The sequence below is a fragment of the Scyliorhinus torazame genome, chromosome 9 (genome assembly GCF_047496885.1).
Source record: "Scyliorhinus torazame isolate Kashiwa2021f chromosome 9, sScyTor2.1, whole genome shotgun sequence".
Lineage (NCBI taxonomy): Eukaryota > Metazoa > Chordata > Chondrichthyes > Carcharhiniformes > Scyliorhinidae > Scyliorhinus > Scyliorhinus torazame.
In genome coordinates this window covers 118147452-118174666 of record NC_092715.1, presented here as the reverse complement: position 1 = coordinate 118174666, position 27215 = coordinate 118147452, and the positions used below count along the sequence as shown (strand labels likewise).

The following is a 27215-nucleotide window of genomic DNA, read 5'->3' as shown; positions in this document are numbered from 1 at the left end:
CGTCAGACGGATCTTGCGGGGCTGCGGAAGAAAGGAGGTCCTCCTTCAGAGAGGCCGGCCCGACGATCGGTGGGCACCGATCGCGGGCCAGACCCCATTTGAGCCCCCCCCCCCCCCACAGGCTGCCTCCCCCCCCCCCCCAGCGTTCCCGTGCTGTTCCCGCCGGCAGCAACCAGGTGTGGACGGCGCAGGGGGGGAACACGCCGTTTTGGGCTGGCCGCTCGGCCCATCCGGGCCTGAGAATAGCAGGGGTGCCGGAGAATCGCCATTTTGGGTGTCTCGGGCGATTCTCCGGCCTGCACCGCGCGGAACTCGACGGGGCCGTTCTCGCCGCTTGGGAGAATTGCGGGAGGACGTCAGACCGGCGTCGCGGGAAAATTTGGCGAACCAAGCGATTCTCCCAACCGGCGCGGTAGCGGAGAATCGCGACCCCTATCTTCCATTCCTCGACTATCAAAATATTCAGCATCATTCTTTTTACTCCAATACATTTTGTTAGTTTGCATTCTAAATTAGTGATTGTTATTTTTTGCCAATATGGTTATTCCTCAACAAGAGTTTACTTACTGTGGGGTTTAGTAAAGAGTTCAAATTCCTACAAGGTGTTATATTTTGGGGATATTTGAGCTCTGAGCATGTGCAAATTTGCTTTTTGAGAATTTAATATTCTGGACTTTTTAAAATATTTCTGCAATTAATTTAAAAATCAAAATACTTTGAATATACATTGTGATTAATTTGAACCAACCCCAGTGTTTTATAAATAGGCAGACTAAACAAGAAATATGGTATAAAAATCAGGAGTTGCCATTTTTTTCAATCAAAGACCAATAAAGTTTGGCTGTTGGTTTATAAACTGCATTTAATCTCTAACAGCTGAAATCTCTTTTTTATAAACTATCCCACTGCTTTTAAACATTTTTTGTACAATTTATTTTTTTAAAACATACCTGTCATCCCCATACGTGTTAAAGATAGATCCACCTTCCCAACACAGTAACTATGGTTGAAATAGCTGCCTCGTTATAGGATGAAAACTAACCCATGCTTAATGCATGACTATATTAAAGTAAATTTATCTACAGTGTAGAAACTATTAACATCTCTAAATCTGAATAATTCAAAATATGGCCATGGCAGTTCTTACAGTAATTTCTTCTTTAAAAAGATTCTCTGGTTTATTGATCCTGTACCACACCATTGTGATACCTTGTGTAGAATTCTATGGTTCACTGGAGTTCCCACTTCTCTCCAGGCAAAATAAATCGGTGGAGAGTCTATCCCCACTTTGGTGGGTTGCCCTGCAGCCATTTAATATGCCGAGAGGCATTAATTGGCTCAGTGTGAGGCTTCCGCCCTCACCTGGGAGGATGTACTGCCTCCAAGAGCTATCAGCCAATCAAATGGTCAGCAGCTTTCTGCTCCCAGCAAAGGCACTGGAAGCAGTGGTCACTGCTGGGACTGCAATGGAGTCCCACGGAGCTCATCAATGCAACTGCGCCGGGAGCTCAGTGGGTGGTCTGGCAGGGCCAGGCTGGGAGACCCTGGCAAGAGGGACAATAATAATAATCTTTATCAGTATCACAAGTAGGTTTACATTAACACTGCAATGAAGTTACTGTGAAAAGCCCCTAGTCGCCACATTCTGGCACCTGTTCGGGTACACAGAGGGAGAATTCAGAATGTCCAATTCGCCTAACAAGCACGTCTTTCGAGACTTGTGCGAGGAAACCGGACCACCCGGAGGAAACCCACGCAGACATGGAGGTAACGTGCAGACTCCGCACAGACAGTGATCCAAGCCTGGAATTGAATCGGGTCCCTGGCGCTGTGAAGCACTCTTGCTTTCTTGCCAATAACCCAAAGAATGGAACCTCACAGGCATCAAACCTGGCTCCAGCCTCCACCTATCATGCAAACATTTGCAGCAGTCGGTAGAGGGTATTAAGTGGCCAATTGGGCCTCATTTGGTCCAAGGGCGGATGAGCAGCTCCACACCTCCCCTATCACAAATGTGCTGTGAGGTCAGGGATTGGCAGGGAGGCACCTGAAAAGATGCCAATGCCATTACACCCAATTTCACATATACCCTGCCAACCTATTCCTCGGGGTGTTCAAATTTCCACCTGTTAATTCAATGATCCGTTTCAGTGATCAGTTTTAATCATTATTTTCATTTATAAAATCCTAAAAATAGAAATATAGAGAAGTTACAGCACAGAAGGAGGCCATTCACCGCATCTTGTCGATGCCAGCCCTAGGACACCCAGGTGCCCTTTTTAATCCCATCTTCTTTCACCTGGTGCATAGCCCTGTAACTTAGAGAACTTATGAAAAAGATCCAGGTACTTTTAAAGAGTTTAAGGTCTCTACCTCCACCACCAACTCGGGTAGCGAATTCCAGACTCCCACTACCCGCTGCATAAACGTTTTTTCTCATGTCCTCTCTACACCTTCTGCCATTTATCTTGAATCTACGTCCCCTGGTTCTAGAATTCTCCACCAAGGGAAACAATTTTATCCTGTCCACCCTATTGCTTATCCTCATAATTTTGTGCACCTCAAGTAAGTCACCCCTCAGTCTTCTTTGTTCCAAGGCAAATAACCCCAACCTATTATATCTCTCCTCGTTGTCACACTTTTCTAGCCCTGGCAAAATTCTTGTAAACCTCCTCTGCGCTCTCTCCAGAGCAATAGCATCGTTCCTGTAATGTAGTGACAAGAACTGCACACAATATTCCAGTAGTGGCCTCAGCAGTGTTTTATACAACTCTAACATTTTATCCTCACTTTTATATTCTAGTTCTCTGCCAATGAAGGAAAGCATTCCATATGCTTGCTGAACAGCCTTGCCTACTTGAACTACTGACTTTAGGGACCTTCATACCTGTACGCCAAGATCTCTCACTTCATCTACCCCTCTTAGTATATTCCCATTTAATGTGTACTTCCCACAACTGTTCGACCTCCCTAAATATATGACATCACACTTCTCAGTGTTAAATTCCATCTGCTACATTATCGCCCACTCCACCGATCCATTTGTATTGTTTTGAAGGTAATAACTATCCTCTACAATGTCCACCACTCGGCCAACCTTTATGACATTTGCAAATTTGCCAATTATGCTCCCCACATTCACGTCCAAATCGTCAATAAATAACACAAACAGTAAGGGTCTCAACACCACTTAAAACAACTTTCCAATTGCAAGGTCAGCCATCAACCATTACACTTTGTTTCCTATTAATAAGCCAACTTTTTATCCAGTTTGCCACATTACCATGTATTCCCATGAGCTTTCAATTCTTGATCTATCTTGACCAAAATAAGTTAACATAACAAACGGGCAGGCTAATTAGAATAATTTATACTGAGTGAACAGTACAGTTGTGCTACTCTTTTAGTATCTGCAGACACTATTTGAATTCTACAGCAGTCCTTAGCAGGGTCAAATCTTATTTATAATGCTTTACACTGAAAAGTATAAAACCGTTCAAAACATTTCTGTAGTGCTGCAGTGTTCCAGTGAAGCTCAATGCAAAGAACTTAATCAAACCCTAAACAGGTTTATCTCCCTTCACTAAAAGTGCACTAAATTGTTCCAGCTGCTTGCAACTTTGCAAGAGCTCAACCTACCTTCAATGTTAACGGGTTTGAATTAAAGCACCAACACACCTTCTGTTCCAACAAAGCAGATGCACTAAAGTTGTTTCAGTAACCAAATGGAAATTTCCTACCACTTAAGATGGGGTGAGAGAGGCAGAACGTTGGCACTTAAAAGTATGCTACTGTTTAAAATTAAAATGGCTAGAGAACATTGCACAGTAGGATGATAATTGCAGTATTTGTCATGTAATGTGGCACTGCGACAAACCACTGATTTGAGATTTGAGAGAACATGTTTCAGCTACCTCTCGTAGCTCTTTCTGTAGCTTTTCCCTATATCAATGACAAGGATTTATGACATTTATCCATTGTTTCTTTTGTTTGCAATTTAGTCCAGCTTAAATAAAGTCACTTTAAACTGGCTGAAAATAACTCAAGTTGTTCATTTGACAAATTACCTTGTATTACTCTGCTCACCACTGTAGAAATTGAGAATGGAAATCAGGTGACAGAAGTAAGAAAGATGGTGAGGCTGAGACTATGGGTGGGAATTATCCACCAACCAGCTGCATGTTTTTCGGCGGCAGAGGTGGCCCACCAGTGGGATCTACCGGTCCCGCCATTGTCAATGGGATTTTCCATTGATTGCATCTCTTGTCACCAGAAACCAGTGCGCCAGCGTGGGAGCGGAATATCCTGCCGGCGTGAACAGCCATAAATCCTGCCCCCTAGATGGTCATGTCTGAAGAAGGATAATCTAAACTTAAACACTAGATACTGGGAGATACATACAGCCGCAATCAGGAGCTCCAATGGTTGTGTTATCTAATGAAGGTCAATGTTAAAGATATCTTTTCATAGGTGGAGAAAAACTTGGAGTGGGATGGGAAAGATCCAGTGGGGGGGGGGGGGATTAGAAAATCCAAAGCAAAAGGTTGAGGTATCAGAACAGTACAGCACTGTAGGTAACGGGAAGCAAAGTGGGACAGGACGGGACAGAGAATTTGTATAGCGGCAAATATTGTCATTTCAGGGAATAGAAGTAATGAGGACATTACCAGTGCGGTAGACAATGGGGAGCCAATGGATGTGGTATATCTGGATTTCCAGAAAGTGTTTGACAAGGTGCCACACAAAAGGTTGCTGCACAAGATAATGATGCATGACGTTAAGGGTAAAGTAGTAGCATGGATAGAGGATTGGTTAATTAATAGAACGCAAAGAGGGGGATTAATGGGTATTTCTCTGGATGGCAATCAGTAACTAGTGGTGTCCTCAGGGGTCAGTGTTGGCTCACAATTGTTCACAATTTACATAGGTGATTTGGAGTTGGGGACCAAGTGCAATGTGTCCAAGTTTGCAGACGACATTAAAATGAGTGGTAAAGTGCGGAGGATACTGGAAGTCTGGAGAGGGATTTGGATAGGTTAAGTGAATGGGCTAGGGTCTGGCAGATGGAATACAATGTTGACAGATGTGAGGTTATCCATTTTGGTAGGAATAACAGCAAAAGGGATTATTATTTAAATGATAAAATATTAAGACATGCTGCTGTGCAGAGGGATCTGGGTGTGCCAGTGCATGAGTCGCAAAAAGTTGGTCCACAGGTGCAACAGGTGATTAAGAAGGCAAATGGAATTTTGTCCTTCATTGCTAAAGGGATGGAGTTTAAGACTAGGGAGATTATGCTGCAATTGTAGAAGGTGTTAGTGAGGCCACACCTGGAGTATTGTGTTCAGTTTTGGTCTCCTTCCCTGAGAAAGGACATACTGGCACTGGAGGGAGTGAAGAGGAGATTCACTAGTTTAATCCCAGAGTTGAGGGGGTTGGATTACGAGGAGAGGTTGAGTAGACTGGGACTGTACTCGTTGGAATTTAGAAGGATGCGGGGGGATCTAATAGAAACATATAAAATTATGAAGGGAATAGATAGGATAGTTGTGGGCAGGTTGTTTCGACTGGCGGGTGAAAGCAGAACTTGGGGGCAAAACTTCAAAATAAGGGGAAGTAGATTTAGGACTGAGTTTAGGAGGAACTTCTTCACCCAAAGGGTTGTGAATCTATGGAATTCCTTGCCCAGTGAAGCAATTGAGGCTCCTTCATTAAATGGTTTCAAGATAAAGATTGATAGTTTTTTGGAGAATAAAGGAATAAAGGGTTATGGTGTTCAGGCCGGAGAGTGGAGCCGAGTCCACAAAAAATCAGCCATGATCTCATTGAATGGCGGAGCAGATGGCCTACTCCTGCTCCTAATTCTTATGTAAAATAAATATAAAAAATTATTTATCTGAATGTAGAAAGAACCTGCAAAAAAATACATAACGAGTAGGACAAATACAGGTAAATTGATTTTGATCTAAGCACTATTACAGAGAAATGGGGCGGGATTCTCTGAGCCCGCACCGGTTTGGAGAATCGCCGTTCACGGCGGAAAGTCGCACGAAGCTGGTCCCACACCGTTTCGCTATTCTCTGAACAAGCGAAAATGGCATGGGCGTGAAAGGCGCCGCGCGGCCCGGAGAATCGCCTGAGGTGGTCTGATGAGCGATTCTCCGGGCTCCTGGCGATACTACAGCCCGGATGGACCGAAGTCACGACGGCTTGACCCGAGGTCACCCCGGCGCGGTTCTAATGTGGTTTGTAAAACCGTCAGTCAGTCGTGCTGGCTGACAATGCGGCAGCAGCAGGTAGGGGTCGGCGTGGGGGGGATCTAGGGCTGGAAGGACGGGCACGGCCGTGGCTGGGGGGGGGCAAGGCCCTCCAGGTTCGGGTGGGACAGCCCCGGCAGCCGGGAACAGCCCGCCATGGCAGGCGGTGCCAAAGCCACGGGCACCATTACGGCGGCCAGGCTGATGGGCACCGACCCCGGCCGCTGGCTGAGCGTAGGCCCCCGGCCGTGCGGATGGGTGCCGGACGCCCCAGGGGGCGGCCCTCCCAGCCGGCGGCACCCACTGATGGGTAGGTCCAGGGCCGCACCCATGGCAGCCCCTGTGAGGGCAGTGCCATTCAACGGTGACGCTGGCAGGAGGGATGGGCAACAGGAGTCGGGGCACCGAGGGGCTGGGGGGAATGCGTGACTGGGGCACAAGCTGCCAAGCAGGGCGGCCATCTAGCCCTTGGCACCTGGTTGTGGAGGGGGTCATGCGCCATGGTTAAACTTGTTGTCTACCCCCCACCCCCTGCAGATCGTAATGTTTGGGCACCAGCCAGCGATGTTGGCCGCCATGGCAGGAGCTGCTGCCCTGCATGCAGTCCTGTGGCAGCATCAGCGCAGGCGGCTCAGAGAGGCGGCGGAGGTTGCAGCAGAGAGACTGGCTGCAGAGGGGCAGGTGGCAGCCAGTCAGGCTGGAGGGCCGCCCGCCCGACAGGCGCAGGAGGAGGACCACGACGAGGGCGAGACGTTGAGGATACCGATGAGGATGAGGAGGAAGGGAAGAGCGGGGAGGAGGAGGTGGTGCCATGGCGGCGGATGCGTCCGATGAGGCCTCGTGTTTACCGGCGCCGCATGTCCTTCGATGACCTCGCGGACAGGGCATGCAGGAGGAGACTCCGAATGAGCCGGGAAACCGTCGCCCATATCTGCCACCTGATGGCACACCTGGCACCGCGTGGGACTGGGGGTGGACACCCTCTCTCGGTGACCATCAAGGTGACGGTTGTACTGAACTTCTACGCGACGGGGTCGTTCCAATCGCCGAGTGGGGTCCTGTCCGGCATTTTCCTGGCATCGGTGCACCCGTGCAGTGATAGACGCCCTGCATGACATCGTGGAGCGCTACATCCAGTTCCCTGTGGACCGCACCCACCAGGATGCCTGGGCAGCGGGCTTCGCTACAGGGGGTGATTGATAGGGTGCACGTTGCCATGCGGCCAGCAGGGCGGTGTTCATGAACAGGAAGGGGTCCTACTCCATGAACGTGCAGGTGATCTGTGACCACCAGATGAAGATCCTGCACGTCTGCACCCGGTACCCGGGCAGTGTGCATGACTCGTTTATCCTGGCGTAATCATTCATCACCGACATGTTTGAGGGACACCACCCCGGCTGAGGGGCTGGTTGCTGGGCGACAGGGGTTACCTGATGAAATGAAATGAAAAATGAAATGAAAATCGCTTATTGTCACAAGTAGACTCCAAATGAAGTTACTGTGAAAAGCCCCTAGTCGCCACATTCCGGCGCCTGTTCGGGGAGGCTGTTACGGGAATTGAATCGTGCTGCTGGCCTGCCTTGATCTGCTTTCAAAGCCAACGATTTAGCCCTGTGCTAAACAGCCCCTTCTGATGACGTTTATACGGAGGCCACAGACCGACACGGAGACCCGCTACAATGATGCCCATTGTGCGACCAGGAGTGTGGTCGAGAGGTGCCTTGGGCTGATGAAGATGTGCTTCAGGTGCCTGGACCTCTCTGGAGGGGCCCTCCAGTACCCGTCGGAGAGGGTCGGCCGCTTTGTTGTGGTCTGCTGCGTCCTTCACAATATAGCCCAGCAGTGGGGTGATGTGCTAGAGGGGAGGGGGAGGCAGAGGGGCAGGAGGAAGGGCCCACCTTTACAGATGAGGAGGATGGGGAGGGGGCAATGGACGGAACATGGGGGCTGGACATGGACGGGAGGCTGCACGACGCCACCAGTAGGGCCAGCGAGCACGGGAAGCGTTGATCACCGCACGTTTCACTAACTAGAAGGCTGGAGGTTCGCTGAGCAGGGGCACTGACACCACTGTACTGCACCACCTCACCATCCCGCACCCCCAGCTCCCACAACACCCATGAGACGCACCTCCTACACCACCCACCACCCTTAGCTCCCACACCATCGCATGCACACCATCCCTCCATTACACATCCACCTGCGGCACAACGAGCTGGGCTCACACGGTTGCTTGTGGAATTGGGTGTGGTCCATGCCTTGGAGGATGATGAAACCCCGTTCTGCGATGAGCTCTGAGTTCCAAATCGTTAAGACAATGTCTGACTCATGGCCACAGTGGCACCCTCCACCTGGGTGGTCCCTGTATGCGTGCTGGATACTCCATCACATGGCCCTGTTGAATCTCTGAGGGCGGGGTGGCGTGGATGTCCGGGGGGGGTGCACATTGCACCCACCGGGGCTCAACGTTCCATCACCCCTCGACCACAGTGGCACTCAGTCCCCTACCCGACCCCGCAAGCATTGGACATAGCACAGAGGCAGGTTGCATTGGTATAACAGTGAGTTTAATTAGAAAGGTTATATACACATGCCCTAGCCCCTATAACATAACTGAGCTGTGCCCTGCACCTGCTGAGAGTGGTCAGCCTGTGGGATTCACTACCACAGAAAGTAGTTGAGGCCAGAACATTGCATGTTTTCAAGAAGCAATTAGATATAGCACTTGGGCGAAGGGGATCAAAGGATATGGGTGGAAAGCGGGATCAGGTTGGATGATCAGCCAAGATCATAATGAATGGCGGAGCAGGTTTGAAGGGCCGAATCGCCGCCTCCTGCTCCTATTTTCTGTTTCTATCTTCAAATGAACATGGATCCAGATTCACAACAGTGACATACAAAGGGTTATTTCAATATAAAAGACTACCATTTGGCATCATTTCCACACAGTGTTGTTCCAACGAGCTATAGATTAGATGGAATCCAGTGAGATGACATCTCGGTTACTGGAAAGAATGAGGAAGAACATCTCCGCAACCTGGATGCCACACTCGAGATTAGAAGATTATGGATTTAGAGTCCAAAAAGACAAATGTGAATTTTTCCAATCTTTAATCGAATAACTGGGTCATGTCATTGAAGCCAAGGGGCTCCATAATTCACCTTCGAAAGTAAAAGTCTTTACTGAGGCATCTCAGAATGTGAACCAACATTGATATTTCTTAGGCTTACTAAATTATTACGGAAGGTTTGTCCCTAATCCGACTACTTCTAAAACCGTTACACAATTTACTGTGTCAAACTAAAACGTGGACATGGCTGGATCAATGTGAAAGAACATCTGTGCAAGCCAGAGGCGCAACAGTCAGAATTCCTGACACATTTTGATCCGCAACTTCCCCTGCAACTAGCAGGTAGCGCATAACGTTATGGGATTGTGGACGTGGTTTCCCATATAATGCCCGCAGGTGAAGAGAAGCTGATAGCCTTCGGGTCCAGGATATTAAATAAGGCCGAAGGAGTTCTGTGCAGATAGAGAAAGAAGCGCTAGAAATAATTTTTGGCATACAACGGTTCTACCAATTCCGGTACGAGAGGAAATTCACTTTATTGATGGACAATCGTCCACTAACAATGATTTTTGGACCTCATACCAGGATTCCATCACTGGCATCCAGCAAGATGCAGAGGTGGGCGTTGCTCTTGTCAGCACACCCATACACGATCAAGTACCATCAGTCAAGCCTTCATGGGAACACAGATGGACGCTCCTGATTCCCTTTACCAAATAGTTCGTCGATAAGCAGTTCATGTTTCAATAAACATTTTCTACTTTGAGCAAGTAGATAACAGTCCTGTAACCGTAGGACAATTTAAGAAGCATACCAGAAATGATCCAGTACTGTCAGAGATCATGGACATGATGCTTCGAGGAAAGACTTCAGGATCAAACCCTGAGTTAAAGCCATATTCCACTCAAACACTTTAATTATCATACAGGCAGTATGTTTCCTCTGGGGAAGGAGAGTTATCATTCCACCGCTATTAAGAAAAGGTGTATTAAATTAATTACACAAAGAATACTATGGTATTGTGAAGATTAAGGAGATAGCTAGGGGTTAATTTTTGGAGGCCGGGCCTACATGCTGAAATCAAGGAGATGGTGGAAATGTGTTTGTTTTGCGCAAAAATGCGGAACCTGCCCCCATCAGCCCCATTACACCCTTAGGAATGGCCGGGAGAGGCCTGGCAACCGATACATGTTTGTTATGCCGGACTGTTTGAAGGGCGTATACTTCTCATTCTAGTCAATGCTCACTCAAAATGGCCTGAAGTTGCCATCATGAAGTCAACATCAGCAGAGAAAACAGTTGAGAGATCAGATGAAATCTTCCGCAGATTCAGTTACCCTGAACAACTAGTGAGCGATAATGGGCCGCAATCCATTTCACAAGAATTCACAGACTACTTGAAAGAGAACATCCAATCCGCTCCTTATCACCCTGCCACAAATGGGCTGGCAGAACATTATGAACAGATAATGAAACATTAATTGAAGGTAACTGGAGGGCAAAGCTCATTGGCTAACCGTTTGGGTGAATGCCTGCTCATGCACAGGAATACTGCGCACTCAACAAGCCAAGTTCATCTGACGTTGCTAATATTAGGCATCAGCTACGCACAGCATTTGATTTGCTAATACCACCCAAGACAAAACAAAATGGCAAGAAAAAGGTCATATGGCAGAAGAACAAGGAAAAACATTGCGTTTTTCACCAGGATTAGGAAGTTCTGACAAGGAACTATATCACCAGCGAAAAGTGGATACTTGCCACGATTTTAGCACAGACAGGACAGGCTCCTACACTGTACAAACCGGAGACGATACAGTATAGAGATGTGCATATCAACGTTCGGCGACAAGAACCAATCTGCCAGAGACAGAACCGACAAAGAGGCCAAATCAAGCTGTGCCTAGAGACAACCTGGACCTTCCCGAAAACCTGACACTAATCGAACCAACGGGGGAAAGCAGAACCTCAGTTAAGAAGCAGGCACCGAGTCAACTTTGGATAAGACGATCACGGATGATATCCAAACCAAACCAGACACCAGGGCTGGCAGCAAGCACTGAAAGGCAAATGCCCGAAGTTCACTTACAACCCCATAGAGAATGACAACTCCGAAGCATCTGACGTATTGACTGTTGTTGATTGTTCATGTTGCTAACTGATCGTTAATGTCAGACTGTTCATTGTGTCTGGGACCTTTTATTTAAAGGGGGAGAGAAATGTTGTGTATTCATAGTATTTCTAGTGTTTCCTCATTAGCAGCCTGTCAGTGGAACAGGGGCATTTTAAGAGACCGATCACATAAAATTCTGCACTTAAAATTCTGTGATTCTATAAAGCACCTGGCTTCCAGCAAATGACCATTTGACCAAGTTGCTTGTGAAATAATTAATAGAACAGCAAAGGGTCAGCAATAAGTTGATTACAGGCGTGAATTGATCTGGATGTGACTCTGGCCTAGAGCAGGGTTTTTAGTTTTAGAGCAAGGAACGTCTCTTTTCTGCAGAGTTCATTTGAAGGTAGAAAATGCAAGATAAACTCAGCAGGTCTGTCAGCATCTGTGGAGAAAGAAACCCCGTTAACGTTTTGAGTCCATTCACTCTTCTACAAGGGATAAGAAGCTAATCATTTAGGACTGAGGTGAGGAGAAGTTCCTTCACTCAAAGGTTGACTTTTTTGTATTCTCTAGCCCAGAGGGTTGTGAACGCTCTGAGGTTGAGTACATTTAAAGCAATGTTAGACAGATTTTTGATTTCTCAGGGAATCAAAGGATGTGGGGAGTGACCAAAGAAATGGAGCTAAAGGCCATGATTGTATTGAGTGGTGGAGTAGGCTCAACCAGTCATATGGTCTACTCCTGCTTCTCAAGACTCAAAACATTAACTGTGTTTCTCTCTCCGCAGATGCTGCCAGATCTGTTAAGTTTATCCAGCATTTTCTGTTTTTATTTTAGATTTCCCACATCTGCAGTATTTTGCTTTCATTTGAAATCCGGTGTGCTGACTAAAAGAGATTAAACCTCTTGTTAACTGAAGGACTCCTAACAGTACGTTAGACTTCTAAGCTAGCCAAGCTATCGATGCAAGACTCCAGAGTTAAAGAATATTATAACCAGGAAAGTTCTGATCCGAAGTGACTATTAAGGTAATAGCAATGCTCATGTTGACTGTGAGTCTAATGGGCGGCACGGTGGTTGGCACTGCTGCCTCACAGCGCCAGGGACCCGGGTTCAATTCCAGCCTTGGGTGACTGTCTGTGTGGAGTTTGTACATTCTCCCTGTGTCTGCGTGGGTTTCCTCCAGGTGCTCTGGTTTCCTCCCACAGTCCAAAGCTGTGCGAGTTAGGTGGATTAGCCATGTTAAATTGCTCCTTGATTTCTCAGGGAATCAAAGGATGTGGGGAGTGACTAGACAAGCATATCTAACGACATGTCATATGGTCTACTCCTGCTTCTCAAGCAAGTTAGGCTATGGGGTTACGGGGATAGATATGGGGCGGACGGGAGAATGTAAATGGACAGCTCATTTAAAAGGGTTGGTGCAGACTCGATAAACTGAATGGCCTCCTTCTGCACTGTAGGGATTCTAAGATTCTATGAACTCCTAGTTGGAGGTGATTTGAGGAGACAACCTTGGCAGAGGTAAGTGGAAGGGCCAAGAAATCTCTTTATATGAATCTTCGAAGTAGCACTCAGGCCAAGTGGTTAATGTTCTAAATTTTGCTGCTTGAGTTTTAGGGGTCTAAAGCAAGTGGAAATAGAAGGAAATTTAAATTAAGAAGTTTGGTTTAAAATATAAGTAACTGTGTTTGTTGTACTTTTAATACTTTCAGTGTTACTGATCATTTAAGATAGAGTGTAATTATGAATATTCATGTTCTTTGACATTGTTTTATTAAAATTCTTTTGATTTCAACCATGAACCTTGTGACTTACTTCTTTTAGAAACTACCTGGGTTTTCAGACTCTAAAAGTAAATGAACACATTACTGGTTTCTAATGAGGTCATAAAACAACCTAAATAAAGGGAAGTGGGGATTAATTTTACGAAAAAACTGAAGGTGGTGTATAGAGTGCACCTTACAAGGGCGAGGAGGAGCCGCCTCTTTGAGGGGGTAGAAGATGTATGTGAATGTTGCGGGGGGGGAGGGGGCACAAACCATGTTCATATGTTTTGGTCCTGTCCAAAGCTGGAGGATTACTGGAAGGAGGTGTTTAGGGTAATCTCTAAAGCGGTGCACGTGAAACTGTGCCCTCGGAAGGCCATATTCGGGGTGTCGGACCAGCCCGGGTTGGAAACGGACAGATGTTGTAGCCTTCGCATCGTTGATCGCACGAAGGCAGATCCTGTTAGGGTGGAGATCAACCTCTCCACCCTGTGCCCTGGCATGGCGGGGGGACCTGCTGGAATTTTTGACGCTTGAAAACATCAAATTTGAACTGAGGGGAACATAGAACATAGAACAATACAGCGCAGTACAGGCCCTTCGGCCCACGATGTTGCACCGAAACAAAAGCCACCTAACCTACACTATGCCATTATCATCCATATGTTTATCCAATAAACTTTTAAATGCCCTCAATGTTGGCGAGTTCACTACTGTAGCAGGTAGGGCATTCCACGGCCTCACTACTCTTTGCGTAAAGAACCTACCTCTGACCTCTGTCCTATATCTATTACCCCTCAGTTTAAAGTTATGTCCCCTCGTGCCAGCCATATCCATCCGCGGGAGAAGGCTCTCACTGTCCACCCTATCCAACCCCCTGATCATTTTGTATGCCTCTATTAAGTCTCCTCTTAACCTTCTTCTCTCCAACGAAAACAACCTCAAGTCCATCAGCCTTTCCTCATAAGATTTTCCCTCCATACCAGGCAACATCCTGGTAAATCTCCTCTGCACCCGCTCCAAAGCCTCCACGTCCTTCCTATAATGCGGTGACCAGAACTGTACGCAATACTCCAAATGCGGCCATACCAGAGTTCTGTACAGCTGCAACATGACCTCCCGACTCCGGAACTCAATCCCTCTACCAATAAAGGCCAACACTCCATAGGCCTTCTTCACAACCCTATCAACCTGGGTGGCAACTTTCAGGGATCTATGTACATGGACACCTAGATCCCTCTGCTCATCCACACTTTCAAGAACTTTACCATTAGCATGGAGGATGGGAAGGATGGAGTGATTCTACAATTCATGGGCGTTATTCATTATGCACTTTCGAGAAGGGTGCTCTTTCCAAGGCAGACTCGATGGGCCGAATGGCCCCCTTCTGCACTGTAAATTCTATAATTCTATGAGAATTGGATCACATCGAACATTAGGGGGATTGGGGGCTGGGAGGGTTGGGGGGAGGGGGACTGTATGTGTTAATGGTGATTATGGGTGATTCCTGATTCTTCTTTGTCATTTGTTTATGTTAACATGCGGGCTAATGTTTGGGGGTTTGGCGGGAGGATGGGATCGTTGTTATTGATATGGGGATTGACATTACATTTGTTACTGATTATTGTTGGGTGTAAATTTGGGAGAAAATGTGAAAAAGGAGAATTAAAAAATATTTTTTTAAATATTTACGAAACAATGAAAAAGATAGAATATTGTAAATGTTGCGAAATCAGGAGAAGGTCCCAGCAGTTATAGCTCTAATATTTAAACTGCATTTAATTAATGTGCTGTAGAAATGTGATATTTATTTAAATGAAAAGCTTCTTAAAAAATCAGTTATTGAACTTTTGTCACTTAGATACCTGCCTTAACAATTATCAAACAATTTTCACTAACCAAATGTAATTGTATTGCAGAGTATAAATTAAGTTTTTTTTCTACTGATATTGTGTTGCTAAAATCTACTTTACATATGATTTAACATTTAAAAACTAGTTCAAAATGCAGACTGTGTAATGGTAATCTTGCAGTAAAAGAATGTGTGTGTGGGTAGCATTTGGTGTAGGCACTGTGGTTATAGTGTCAAACTTGAATGTAAAGCTCTTCAGAGTTAATGAGATGTATTTTTACATTCTCTGACAAAACCCTTGAATGTGACTGGCTGACTAGGACTTGCATGGAAATACACTTTTACTGTTTCCTGCTAATGGACAGATGCGCAACAGCCTACAGTTAGTGATGTCAGAGAACATTTGAACTAAACCTTTGCCCTTGAATGTCATGTAATTATATGGCAATACTGAGAATTTTATTGACATTTGAACTTTTAATCCTACACAGTTTGTAGAAACCAGGAGGCTAAGTCAGGAATAATGAATCAATTACAAGTGTAATTTTGCACAACTCATCTAACAATTTTTTCACATTATTTTTATCCTCAGATTTATTTGCCATAGATTTCCCCTCAGCTAAACATTTCTCCAAATCCCAGCCCACTAAATCCACATATTTTGAAAGGATTAGGTATTTTAGGAATCTAAGGACAGAAATATTGCCTTCTCTTCAAAAACTGAATTCTCTCCAAATCCTCTACCCCAATTTCCTTCCCTCCTCTCATCGATTCTCTTGTTGTAATGCACATTTGAGCTGACCTAATGAGTTTCAGCACGTTCTTCCACATGTGCATTTTCTTTCAACATTTTCTGGCCAATGATCGAAAGTAGGAAACCCCGCCAACTTTTACCCCCGTCTGTCACAGCACCTCAATCGCTGCACCAGCTAAAAGCCCGACTACTTGCACATACTGAGAAGCTCAGTTCTGCACGGATCTGTAGCAGACCGTTACCACCTATCAGAAATAAGCATCTAACCCTGATTCCAAACAGAAACACAGCTGCTAGTCCACCTTTGATAGTCATTTATGTAAATACACATATGATGCCCCGCAATAGATCACGAGGACCCTGGATAACGACCAACACATTATTTCGGAAAATAAATTAATCTTACGTTATGAAATCATTATAATCACTTGAAGTTGCTTTGCTTCAAGTTGGATTCTTAAATCGCTGGAAGTTTTAAATAGGATAACAATGCTTTCACCTCGTTATACAATACTGGACTCACTAAAGCGTCTTGCTGCACAACGTTGTTCGCATTTTTAAACAGAAAAAATCAGGAACCTACACGACTAATTGGTGTCTTACAAACAGTAATATCACATTGAAAACTGTTGCAGTATTTATATATGGACTGCAAGCAAATGCGAGAATGGGTTTGTGATAGCCAATAAAGTAACAATTTATTTATTTTGACAGTCGAGGTCTGGAGTGCTCCGTTGACAGGTAACGTCTTCCAGCCAAAACCACTCTTTAAATATTAATCTGTAATACTTCAGTCTACTTCTCGACTGTTTATTCGTTTTGCCTTTCAAAACTGAAGGTCTAGCTACCAAATAGATGAACCAAGACCAGGATTCCGCACGGTTTTTAATTTTAATCGGAGGTTTAAATAAAAGATTAGACGGGTTGGCATGTTTCGATCACTGCTTGTACCTGCCCTGCAAACACCCCGGGATTGCAAGTGTTGCTTTGAGCGATCGAGCGTATTGACATGTGCTGGTAGAAAGTGGAATTAGCTGCAGACGTACCGTCCTAGTTCCGCTTCAACCTCATAGAAATCTTCCAGGGCTTCCTCCTTGTTGGAGCCGTCGATCCAGTAACCACAGTCCGATGCTGATCTGGCAACTTTGAACATATTGGCCGCCGGCCGTAATGCACTCTCCAGTGAAGCCGAGAAGCTGCTAGCAGCAGCAGCAGCAGCAGCACGGTGCCCAAGTCCCTCAATTCCCCGCCTCACTGATCTGCTGCAACCTGCACTCCCTCAAACATATCAATCCCGGGGGGGTGCCCACACGCCCACTACATTGAAATCTGAACTTCCTTTTCTGCCCTTGAGGTTCTTTTGATTAAAAGAAAATAACTCGACAAAATAAAATAAAAAGATGCGATAAGAAAACGGATGCACAAACTTGTTGGGGCTGGAGCTGTGAATGTGAGCCACCTCACCACGGTGAGCTTGCACGCCGACGCCTGTCAGTGGAACCAACAACCGCCGTACCGTAATGCAGGGAGAACATGCGCAATTTTACCGTGCTGTTTGCGTATCTCACGCCCACATTTCTTCCGACGGTTTGGTTCAATAGCTTGGCCCTCGCACCTGTAAGTCGGTGGGACGGAGCAGGGTGTTATTGTGGACGTGAAACGGGGCCGTTCCAAGTTGAGGTGTCGGCGAGGGGAATTTCCAGTGCCCGCGCGACTAACGGTGAAGTGGCCGAGAATGTTCGACCGTTAAGTCAGCCTGGGTGGGCCGGTGCAGAGAGGAATCCTTCACTAACAAGTGCAGGCTCAACTCGTTTCATTCGTCCTTCGAACTGAATTGTTTTATCCGCTGCCTAGCGTCTATTCAAAGTACTGCGTTCATCATTCAGTGGGTCCATCGTTTTGTCAGACCGCCACCCGACATAAAGCCCGAAAAGCGGTTGGAAGCAGCAAGAGCCCATTGTCCCGTCCTGCCTCGACCGGCTCTTTGAAATAATAATCTAATTCCGCTGCACTTTCCCCACAAATAAACATCCAATTTCCTTTCGAAAGTTACTATTAAATTTGCCTCTGCCACCCTTTCAGGTAGTTGTGATGGAATCCGTGATTTCAAAGCTTTATTTATTTTTAATGTGGAGATGCTTGGACTGGGGTGGGCACAGTAAAAGTCTTACAATACCAGGTTAACGTCCCACAGGTTTGTTTTGAATCACTAGCTTTCGGAGCGGAGCTCCTTCCTCAGGTGGAATCTGTTATAGATTTTTTTAAACAGACCCTAATTGATAAGGAACACCAATAAAAGAACTGACCCTCTCAATTGCAAAGGAAACTAAGTCTGAAAATGGGATTGGAAGCCAGATTTCCGGTTGAAGCTATATAAAAGAACACAGTCATCAGAGCTCAGTAGTTGAAGATGATTCCAGTGGTGCAGTATAAGCAGACTGGACAAGAGCATAGATCCAGAAGCTGAGAATTAGCAAAGATATAGTTGCTACAGTTGTTTCAGTTACTTTAAGGTAATATTGATGGATCAACACTAGTGATATCATGGTTGTGTTATAATTCACTGACTGACCACTAGGAGTCTCATTAAAAATGATCCCTGGAATGAAGAGCTTGTCGTATGAGGAACAGTTGTGTCTGTACTCGTTGGAATTTAGAAGGATGAGGGGGGAGATCTTATTGAAACTTACAGGATATTGCAAGGCTTTGATAGAGTGGACATGGAGAGGATGTTTCCACTTGTAGGAAAAACTAGAACCAGAGGACACAATCTCAGGCTAAAGGGACGATCCTTTAAAACAGACGAGGAGGAATTTCTTCAGCCAGAGGGTGGTGAATCTGTGGATCTTTGCTGCAGATGGCTGTGGAGGTCACATAACTGTGTGCCTTTAAGACAGAGACAGATAGGTTCTTGATTAATAAGAGAATCAGGGGTCATGGGGAGAGGCAGGAGAATGGGGATGAGAAAAATATCAGCCAAGAATGAATGGCGGAGAAGACTCGATGGGTCAAGTGGCCTAATTCTACTCCTATGTCTTATGGTCTTATTAGTATATAAGTGAATGTTCGACTGACTAGCGAGCTGGGAGAGAGGTTGCTTGTGCATGTTCATACTGTTATTCATCTGTTTTGTATATATTTGACCCACAGTTAATGTTAATAAATTGTTTATAGCTTTAGCTACAAATGTTCTTGTAATATTATTCAGGCCATCCATCAAGAACATTACATGGTACCAGGGCTGGATTGTATTCAACACTGAGAAAAAAACGATGACATCATCAGTGATGCCCGCCACGAGGTCTGCAGAGATTTGAAGATTTTGCAGACTGCACGAATGAACACTAATGAGTCTCAGATTTCATGGTGATGTGGACAGCAACTGGCATATGTTTAAACAACAATTTAATCTGTTTCTTACTGCAGTAAATTTAGGAGATCAATCAGATTTGCGTATGGTAGCGATGCTCCTAATAGCAGCAGAGCCTGAAGCAATTGCAGTGTTTAATACGTTTAAATTTGCAAACGATGAAGATAGTAACATTTTTACAAAGTAATTCGAAGATTTGATGAACATTGCACCCCCAGAAAGAATAAAATTTATGAACGCTATGTGTTTAGATCACGTTTACAGAAGACAGAAGAGTCCATAGATCATTTCATCATTGATTTAAAGTTAAAAGCTAAAACCTGTAATTTATCTGCAGTGGAATCTTCCATGATTCGAACCAAATTGTGTTTGGTGTGAATGAAAATAAACTGAGAGAACGGTTGCTGAGGGAATCGGAGGTGTCTTTGGAACAAACAGTTAAGATTTGTCAGGTGTACATTCTCATTTTCCCAATGGTGAAACTGGTAGTTATCTCTATAGTATTACTATTGTGGTTGTAGAAACCAATAACTTTTAGAAAGATATTCAAATTTACAGTGGCTGACTGGAAGAATCGCACAAAATTTCCTTTTAATGCAATAAACAAACTAAAACAAACATTGTCTAAACATTATTCAGTAGGTAATTTATACTATAAACTACATTATAGATCCCCCATTTAACTTTTAAAAATGACAGAAAAATCCCCCTCCATTATTACACTTTACCCTGTTCCTGAAGTAGACACTTCATTTTCGAGGAACCAGTCCAAAGCTAATCTCAACTCCCAATGGAGTTTTTCCCTTTTCCAGCCAGCCAACACCTAACCCCAGAACTGACTTTCATGGTGAGGGACAAATTGGAAATGATTCCCTCTAGTTAAGCCAGGTAAATCGTCAAAACTTGTTTCTATCCTCCCATGAACTTGATCTCTTAAATTGAGTGCAATCTCCCACTTATTTTTTGTGTGGTTACTGATAGGGCCAGCATTTTCAATGCTTAAAGTGCAGCAGGCTGCCTCTATCTTTCTGGTCTTTTTTGCTCAGATTCTCAAAGATTTACCTTTCTGTGAAGTTCAGGGATCTCTTTAAATAAACTATGTAATCCGACCCTACAATGGCTTTCTCTGCACTCTCCTTCTCATCTTCATTGTGACATGAATCACATGAAACTTGTATTAGAACTGCTAATTAACTATCCTTTAGATCCCCCAAACTACATTCTATCTTGAACTTATATAAACAGTTTAAAGTATTTAAAAAAATAAATTTAGAGCACCCAATTCATTTCTTTTCCAATTAAGGGGCAATTTAGTGTGGCCAATCCATCAACTCTGTACATCTTTGGGTTGTGGGGTGAGACCCACACAGACACGGGGAAAACGTGCACATTCCAAATGGACAATGACCCGAGGCCGTGATCGAACCCGGGTCCTCGGCGTCGTGAGGCAGCAGTACTAACCACTGTGCCACCCAAGACAGATTAAAGTATAACCATTTCCGAACAACCTATATGCCTAATACTTCAATGTGTTTGGGCTTGGCGTGCCCTGGCTTTATGAGGGAGGGTGAGGAGGGCTCGAGGATCCCGATTGATAAGTTGGGGTATTGGGTATGTGTGGTATTATCAGGTATTGCTGTACCTAAGAGGCTGATGACCATTGGTTAAACCTCGGAGTTTACCATTGGCTGTTAATACGTAGCTCCGCTCTGACAGGTGGAGTATAAGAACCGGTGCCGTCCCAGCAGCCTTCACGTTCTGTACCGAAGCTGCTGGGGAACAAATTCTAGTCGATTAAAGCCTTCAGTTATGAAATCACTTTGTCTTGAATGTAATTGATCGTGCATCAATTTAATCGACTAGACTTAAGCTGGAAGGATGGATCTCCAAATCAAACCGGAGTGCCTACAACTCAGCCCCCACGCGGAGAACTCGGCTGCAATATTTAAACACTGGCTGGCGTGCTTTAAAGGCTACCTCGAGACGGCCGGAGGCACCCCCTCAGAAGGACAGAAAATGCATCTCCTGCGCTCAAGGGTCAGCCCTGGGATCTATCCCCTTATCGAGGAGGCGGAGGACTATGATGCCGCGATCGAACTGTTAAAAGGACATTATATCAGCCCTGTAAATCAGATCTACGCACGTCACCTGCTTGCAACTAGATGGCAAGGCCCCGGGAATCGTTGGAGGATTTCAACCGGGCGCTACTGGTGCTGGGCCGAAACTGTGGCTGCCCGCATGTTTCGGGGAGCGAGCACACGGAACTTTTAAACAGGGATGCCTTCGTAGTAGGTATGAGCTCCTCAGAGATCCGCCAAAGACTCCTAGAAAAGGACACCCTGGGACTTAGAGAGGCACGGGCCCTGGCAGGGTCCATGGACGTGGCCTCCCAAAACGCGCAGTCCTATGCGCCCGACCACGCGGCAGCCCCCTGGGCTGCGTGGCACCCCGCAGCGGCAGCCCCACAGACCTTCCCCCTGACCCCACAGGCCTGCGCTGCGACACGGCACGCTAACGCAGCCGGGCCCTGCTGTTCCTTCTGCGGACAGGCGAATCATCCCTGCCCGCGTTGCCCGGCCCGCACCGCCACCTGCAAAGGGTGCGGCAAGAAGGGCCACTTTGTGGGGGTCTGCCAGGCCCGCGCCGTGGCCGCGGTCTCCAGCGACTCCGGACCGCCACAGCAACCCCCCCTTCAGGCCCCGACCGGCCAGCGCTCACCGCCACCCCCCTATCATAGGGCGACGTGCGACCCATGGGAGGGGCCATCGTGCCCCCGGACACCACGCTGGACGGGTGGGCGCGCCATTTTGTCCATCCCCGCTGCCACCTTGTACATCCCCGGCCACCAAGGGAGACGCCATCTTGGATGGGGCCCCAGGCCCCCAGCACGGCCGACTACACGCTGCCCAATCAGAACTCACATCTGCTTCATCTGGCCTCGGTGACACTGGACCAAAGTCGACCTCGGACACTCGCAACAGCAACAACGACGGTCTTCATCAATGGCCACGAGACGTCTTGCCTGATTGACTCTGGGAGCACGGAAAGCTTTGTTCACCCCGACACGGTAAGGCACTGTTCACTTGTTACCCACCCTGTGAACCAAAGGATCTCCCTGGCCTCCGGGTCACACTTGGTGGAGATAAAGGGGTTCTGCCTAGCGAACCTCACTGTCCAAGGCAGGAGATTCAACAATTTCCGCCTTTATGTCCTGCCGCACCTCTGCGCGGCTACACTCCTGGGGTTGGACTTCCAATGTAACTTGCAAAGCCTGACCTTTAAATTCGGCGGCCCTATACCCCCCTTACTGTCTGCGGCCTCGTGACCCTTAAGGTCGACCCGGCTTCCCTGTTTGCGAACCTCACCCCGGATTGCAAATCCGTCGCCACCAGGAGCAGACGGTACAGTGCCCAGGATAGGACCTTCATCAGGTCAGAGGTCCAAAGGCTGCTGAGGGAAGGGGTCAACGAAGTGAGCAACAGTCCCTGGAGAGCTCAAGTAGTGGTGGTAAAGACCGGGGAGAAATATAGGATGGTCATTGACTACAGTCAGACCATCAACAGGTTTACGCAGCTGGACACGTACCCTCGCCCCCGTATAGCCGACCTGGTAAACAGGATCGCGCATTACAAGGTCTTCTCCACGGTGGATCTCATGTCCGCCTACCACCAGCTACCCCTCCGTAATAGTGACCGCAAGTACACTGCCTTCGAAGCAGATGGGCGGCTCTATCAATTTTTAAGAGTTCCCTTTGGTGTCACTAATGGGGTCTCGGTCTTCCAGCGAGAGATGGACCGAATGGTTGACCGGTACGGCTTATGCGCAATGTTCCCGTATCTGGATAACGTCACCAACTGCGGCCATGACCAGCAGGACCACGACACCAACCTCCGCAGATTTCTCCAGACCGCGAAAATCCTTAACGTAACGTACAATAAGGATAAATGCGTATTTAGCACCGACCGTCTAGCCATTCCAGGCTGCGTAGTGCGAAATGGAGTGATGGCCCCGACCATGAGCGCAGGTGCCCCCTTATGGAGTTCCCCCTCCCTCACTGCCCCAAGGCCCTGAAGCGCTGCCTAGGGTTTTTCAGTTACTACGCCCAGTGGGTCCCTAACTATGCAGACAAAGCCCGACCCCTAATCCAGTCCACAACATTCCCCCTGTCAACGGAGGCCCGCCAGGCCTTCAGCCGCATCAAAGCAGACGTTGCAAAGGCCACGATGCGTGCCATCGATGAGTCCCTCCCCTTCCAGGTCGAGAGCAATGCGTCCGACATAGCTCTGGAGGCCGCCCTCAACCAAGCAGGCAGGCCCGTGACCTTCTTCTCCCGTACCCTCCATGCTTCCGAAATTCGCCATTCCTCGGTCGAAAAAGAGGCACAAGCCATAGTTGAAGCTGTGAGACATTGGAGGCATTACCTGGCCGGCAGGAGATTCACTCTCCTCACGGACCAACGGTTGGTTGCTTTCATGTTAGATAATGCACAGCGGGGCAAGATTAAAAACGACAAGATCTTGCAGTGGAGGATAGAACTCTCCACCTTCAACTACGAGATCTTGTACTGTCCGGGGAAGCTAAACAAGCCTCCTGATGCCCTGTCCCGCGGCACTTGTGCCACTGCACAAGTGGACCGCCTCCGAGCCCTCCACGAGGACCTCTGCCACCCGGGGTCACTCGTTTCTTCCACTTCATCAAGACCCGCAACCTGCCCTACTCCATCGAGGAGGTCAGGACAGTCACCAGGGACTGCCAAATCTGCGCGGAGTGCAAACTGCACTTCTACCAGCCAGAGGGGGCGCACTTGATAAAGGCTTCCCATCCCTTTGAACGCCTCAGCATGGATTTCAAAGGCCCCCTCCCCTCCACCGACCGCAACACGTATTTCCTGAACGTGATTGACGAGTACTCCCGGTTCCCATTCGCCATCCCCTGCCCAGACATGACCGCAACCACCATCATCAAGGCCCTCCAGGGTATCTTTACACTGTTCGGTTTCCCCGCGTACATACAGTGATAGGGGGACCTCCTGTATGAGCGACGAACTGCGTCAATTCCTGCTCAGCAAGGGCATTGCTTCAAGCAGGACGACCAGTTACACCCCCGGGGAAACGGACAGGTGGAGAGGGAGAACGGAACGGTCTGGAAGACTGTTCTACTGGCCCTATGGTCCAGGAATCTCCCAGTGTCCCGCTAGCAAGACGTCCTCCCGGAGGCCCTCCACGCCATCCGGTCGCTGCTCTGCACAACTACCAATCAGACACCTCATGAACGTCTCCTTGTTTTCCCCAGGAAGTCCTCCTCCGGGACCTCGCTCCCAACCTGGCTAGTGACACCCGGACCCATCCTGCTTCGGAAGCACGTGCGGGCGCACAAGTCGGACCCGTTGGTCGAGAGGGTCCACCTGCTGCACGCTAACCCCCAGTATGCCTACGTGGCGTTCCCTGACGGCTGGCAAGATACAGTCTCCCTTCGGGACCTGCCGCCCGCCGGAACCCCACGCGCACCCGAAACATTACCCCCACCCCCACCCTCGCCACAGCACCTCACTGGAGGGTCAGTACTCCCGCCGCTCCTGCCTAGGCCTGCCCACCCACCGACGCCCCCTACACGCCCCCCCGTGTCAACCGTTTGCTGCAACAGCGCCGCCTAGGGGTGACGAAGCTGCCAGGGAGGCCAAAACCACACTCCCGGAGTCGCAACACCTGGACCCCCACCAGAATCACCACCGAAGCCCAGACGATCCAGAAGGATGACCAGGCCACCCGATCGACTGATTGCTTCGCTGTGACTTTAACCGTGAACGAACACTTTGTAAATATTCTCGACAGCCCTGTAAGGAAGTATCACGGTACCTCCATATCTGATCATACCAAGTTAAAGGCGACTGTTACCACTGGCCACCACCCCCGCCGGACTCTTTTTTTAACAGGGGGTGAATGTGGTATTATCAGGTATTGCTGTACATAAAAGGCTGATGACCATTGGTTAAACCAAGGAGTTTACCATTGGCTGTTGATACGTAGCTCCACCCTGACAGGCGGCGTATAAGAACCGGTGCCGTCCCAGCAGCCTTCACTTTCTGTACCGTAGCTGCTGGGGAACAAGTTCTAGTCGATTAAAGCCTTCAGTTATGAAATCACTTTGTCTTGAGTGTAATTGATCGTGCATCAGTATGTCAGGAGTCACATTGGGGGGGGGTTTGACATTTTCATCCTTTTCCCATTCCCAATATTTCTTGGGGTCCATTGCAAAATGTAACGGTAGCAGTTGTGTTCGGTATCAGTCAAATGAATTTCAGCTTATTCCCTTTATTGATCATTCTTTTCCATAGACAACAGTGCAGAGTAATGGGCTTGATCTTAGGCTAAGACTAAAGGTGTGCAGTGAAATCTGTTTGGGGTGGAGGACGCAGCAGGCCGCCACGATGCGGGCAACCCTCTCAATGTCATACTGGAGGGGCCCTCCAGAGCAGTCCAGGCACTTCAACTGCATCTTCAGAAGGCCGAAGCACCGCTTGATCATGCCACTGGGCGCTTCATGTGCATCATAGCAGGCCTTGGTGTCGGCCTGTGGCCTCTCGATAAGCAGCATCAGCCACGACCGCAGTGGATAACCCCTGTCGCCCAGGAGCCAGCCGGAGGGGCATCGCGAACATGTCAGGAATTGTCAAGTGGGTCAGGATGAAGGTGGGTATCGTGCGCAGACGTGCATGATGCGATTCTGATGGTCACATATCAGTTGCACGTTCATCGAGTGGAACCCCTTTCGGTTAGTGTCGAGCGGCCTATCATCTGCAGGTGCTCGAAGGGGGACATGCATCCCGTCTATCACTATCTGGACCAGGGGCATGTTGATGATGAACCCTGCTGCCCGGGCATCCTGGTGGGCTCAGCCCACATTGAAATGGATATAGTGTGCCGATCGGGCATATAGGGCCTCCTTGACGGCGGGATGCACCTGTGCACCAAGCTCTGAGATATCTCAGAGAAGTGCTCACTCGGCATCTGGAAGGAGCCCGTGGTGTAAAAGTTCAGAGCGACCGTCACCTTTACGGCTACCGGGAGTGGGTGTCCTCCCCCATTCCCTTCAGTGCCAGGTGTGCCATGATCTGACAGATATGTTGCACTGTCTCCCTGTTCAGCCGGAATCTTTGACGACATGCCTGGTCCGGCAGGTCCTCGAATGACAGGTGCAGCTGATACATGCGAGGCCTCATGCAGCGCCTCCTTTGCACCTCTTCTCCCTCAGCCTGTTGGGCAGCCGGCTCTCCATCCTGGGCGTCTGCCTCCTGTTCGTCTCGGGCAGGCTCACCGCTGCACGTTCCACTGCTGCAGCTTCCTCCTCCTCAAGCAGTCCCAGCTCGTACAACCCCAGGGCATCCCCCAGGACTGCGGCGACGAGCAGAAAGGCCACCATTGCTAGTTGAATTCCAATATCCATTGTCTGCAGGGGGTGACAGGCTGACATGTTAGCATGGTGCGTACCCCTGTGCCCAAGCAGGTCCACCGAGCTACATGGTGGCCCTGATTGGCACTCTGGGCGCTGCCCCCGCATGTCCCCCCCCCCCGCACCCCAGGTCCGTCGGTGCCCAACACCGTGGATACTCTGGCCCTGGCACCTGTCCCTGCTGCCAAGGGTACAATCGGCTGTTGCTACCCTTGCCAGCGGTCTGCTCTGCGACCCCCGCCCGGTGCGCCTGTAGGGGCTACAGTGGCTGTTGCCCTTGGGTGGGCTGCCTGATGCCCCACCGACGGGTGGCGGCAGTTGGGTGGTGAGAGGTATGGCAGGTGTGGTGCACCCATACAGCCGGTGTCACACTGCAGAACCAGGGGCCAAGGTGGATGATCAGTGAGGTGTGCAGCACAATGGCTGCCTTGCAGCCACGGTAATGGCAGTCCATGCCTGAGCCCTGCCCCAGTCCCATGGGGAGTCACCCTGGCCATACATCCCATTCCACCATCACCCCCCCGCCTCAGCCCTGACAGGGTCCCCCCCACAGCCCAGCCAGCATCTTGCCCGGCAG

At 48.1% G+C, this 27215-nt stretch overlaps 1 protein-coding gene across 1 annotated transcript in view; it reads right to left on the bottom strand.

Annotated features, from left to right (window-relative positions):
• Nucleotides 1–17349, bottom strand: part of camk4 (calcium/calmodulin-dependent protein kinase IV) — a 217005-nt gene extending 199656 nt beyond the window's left edge. Inside the window, exon 1 of the mRNA XM_072516421.1 lies at nucleotides 16866–17349. Within this exon, the coding sequence (XP_072372522.1) occupies nucleotides 16866–16972 (107 nt within the window). The 5' untranslated portion in view covers nucleotides 16973–17349. The remainder of the gene's footprint in view (nucleotides 1–16865) is intronic.
• Between the last annotated feature and the right edge of the window lie 9866 nt (nucleotides 17350–27215).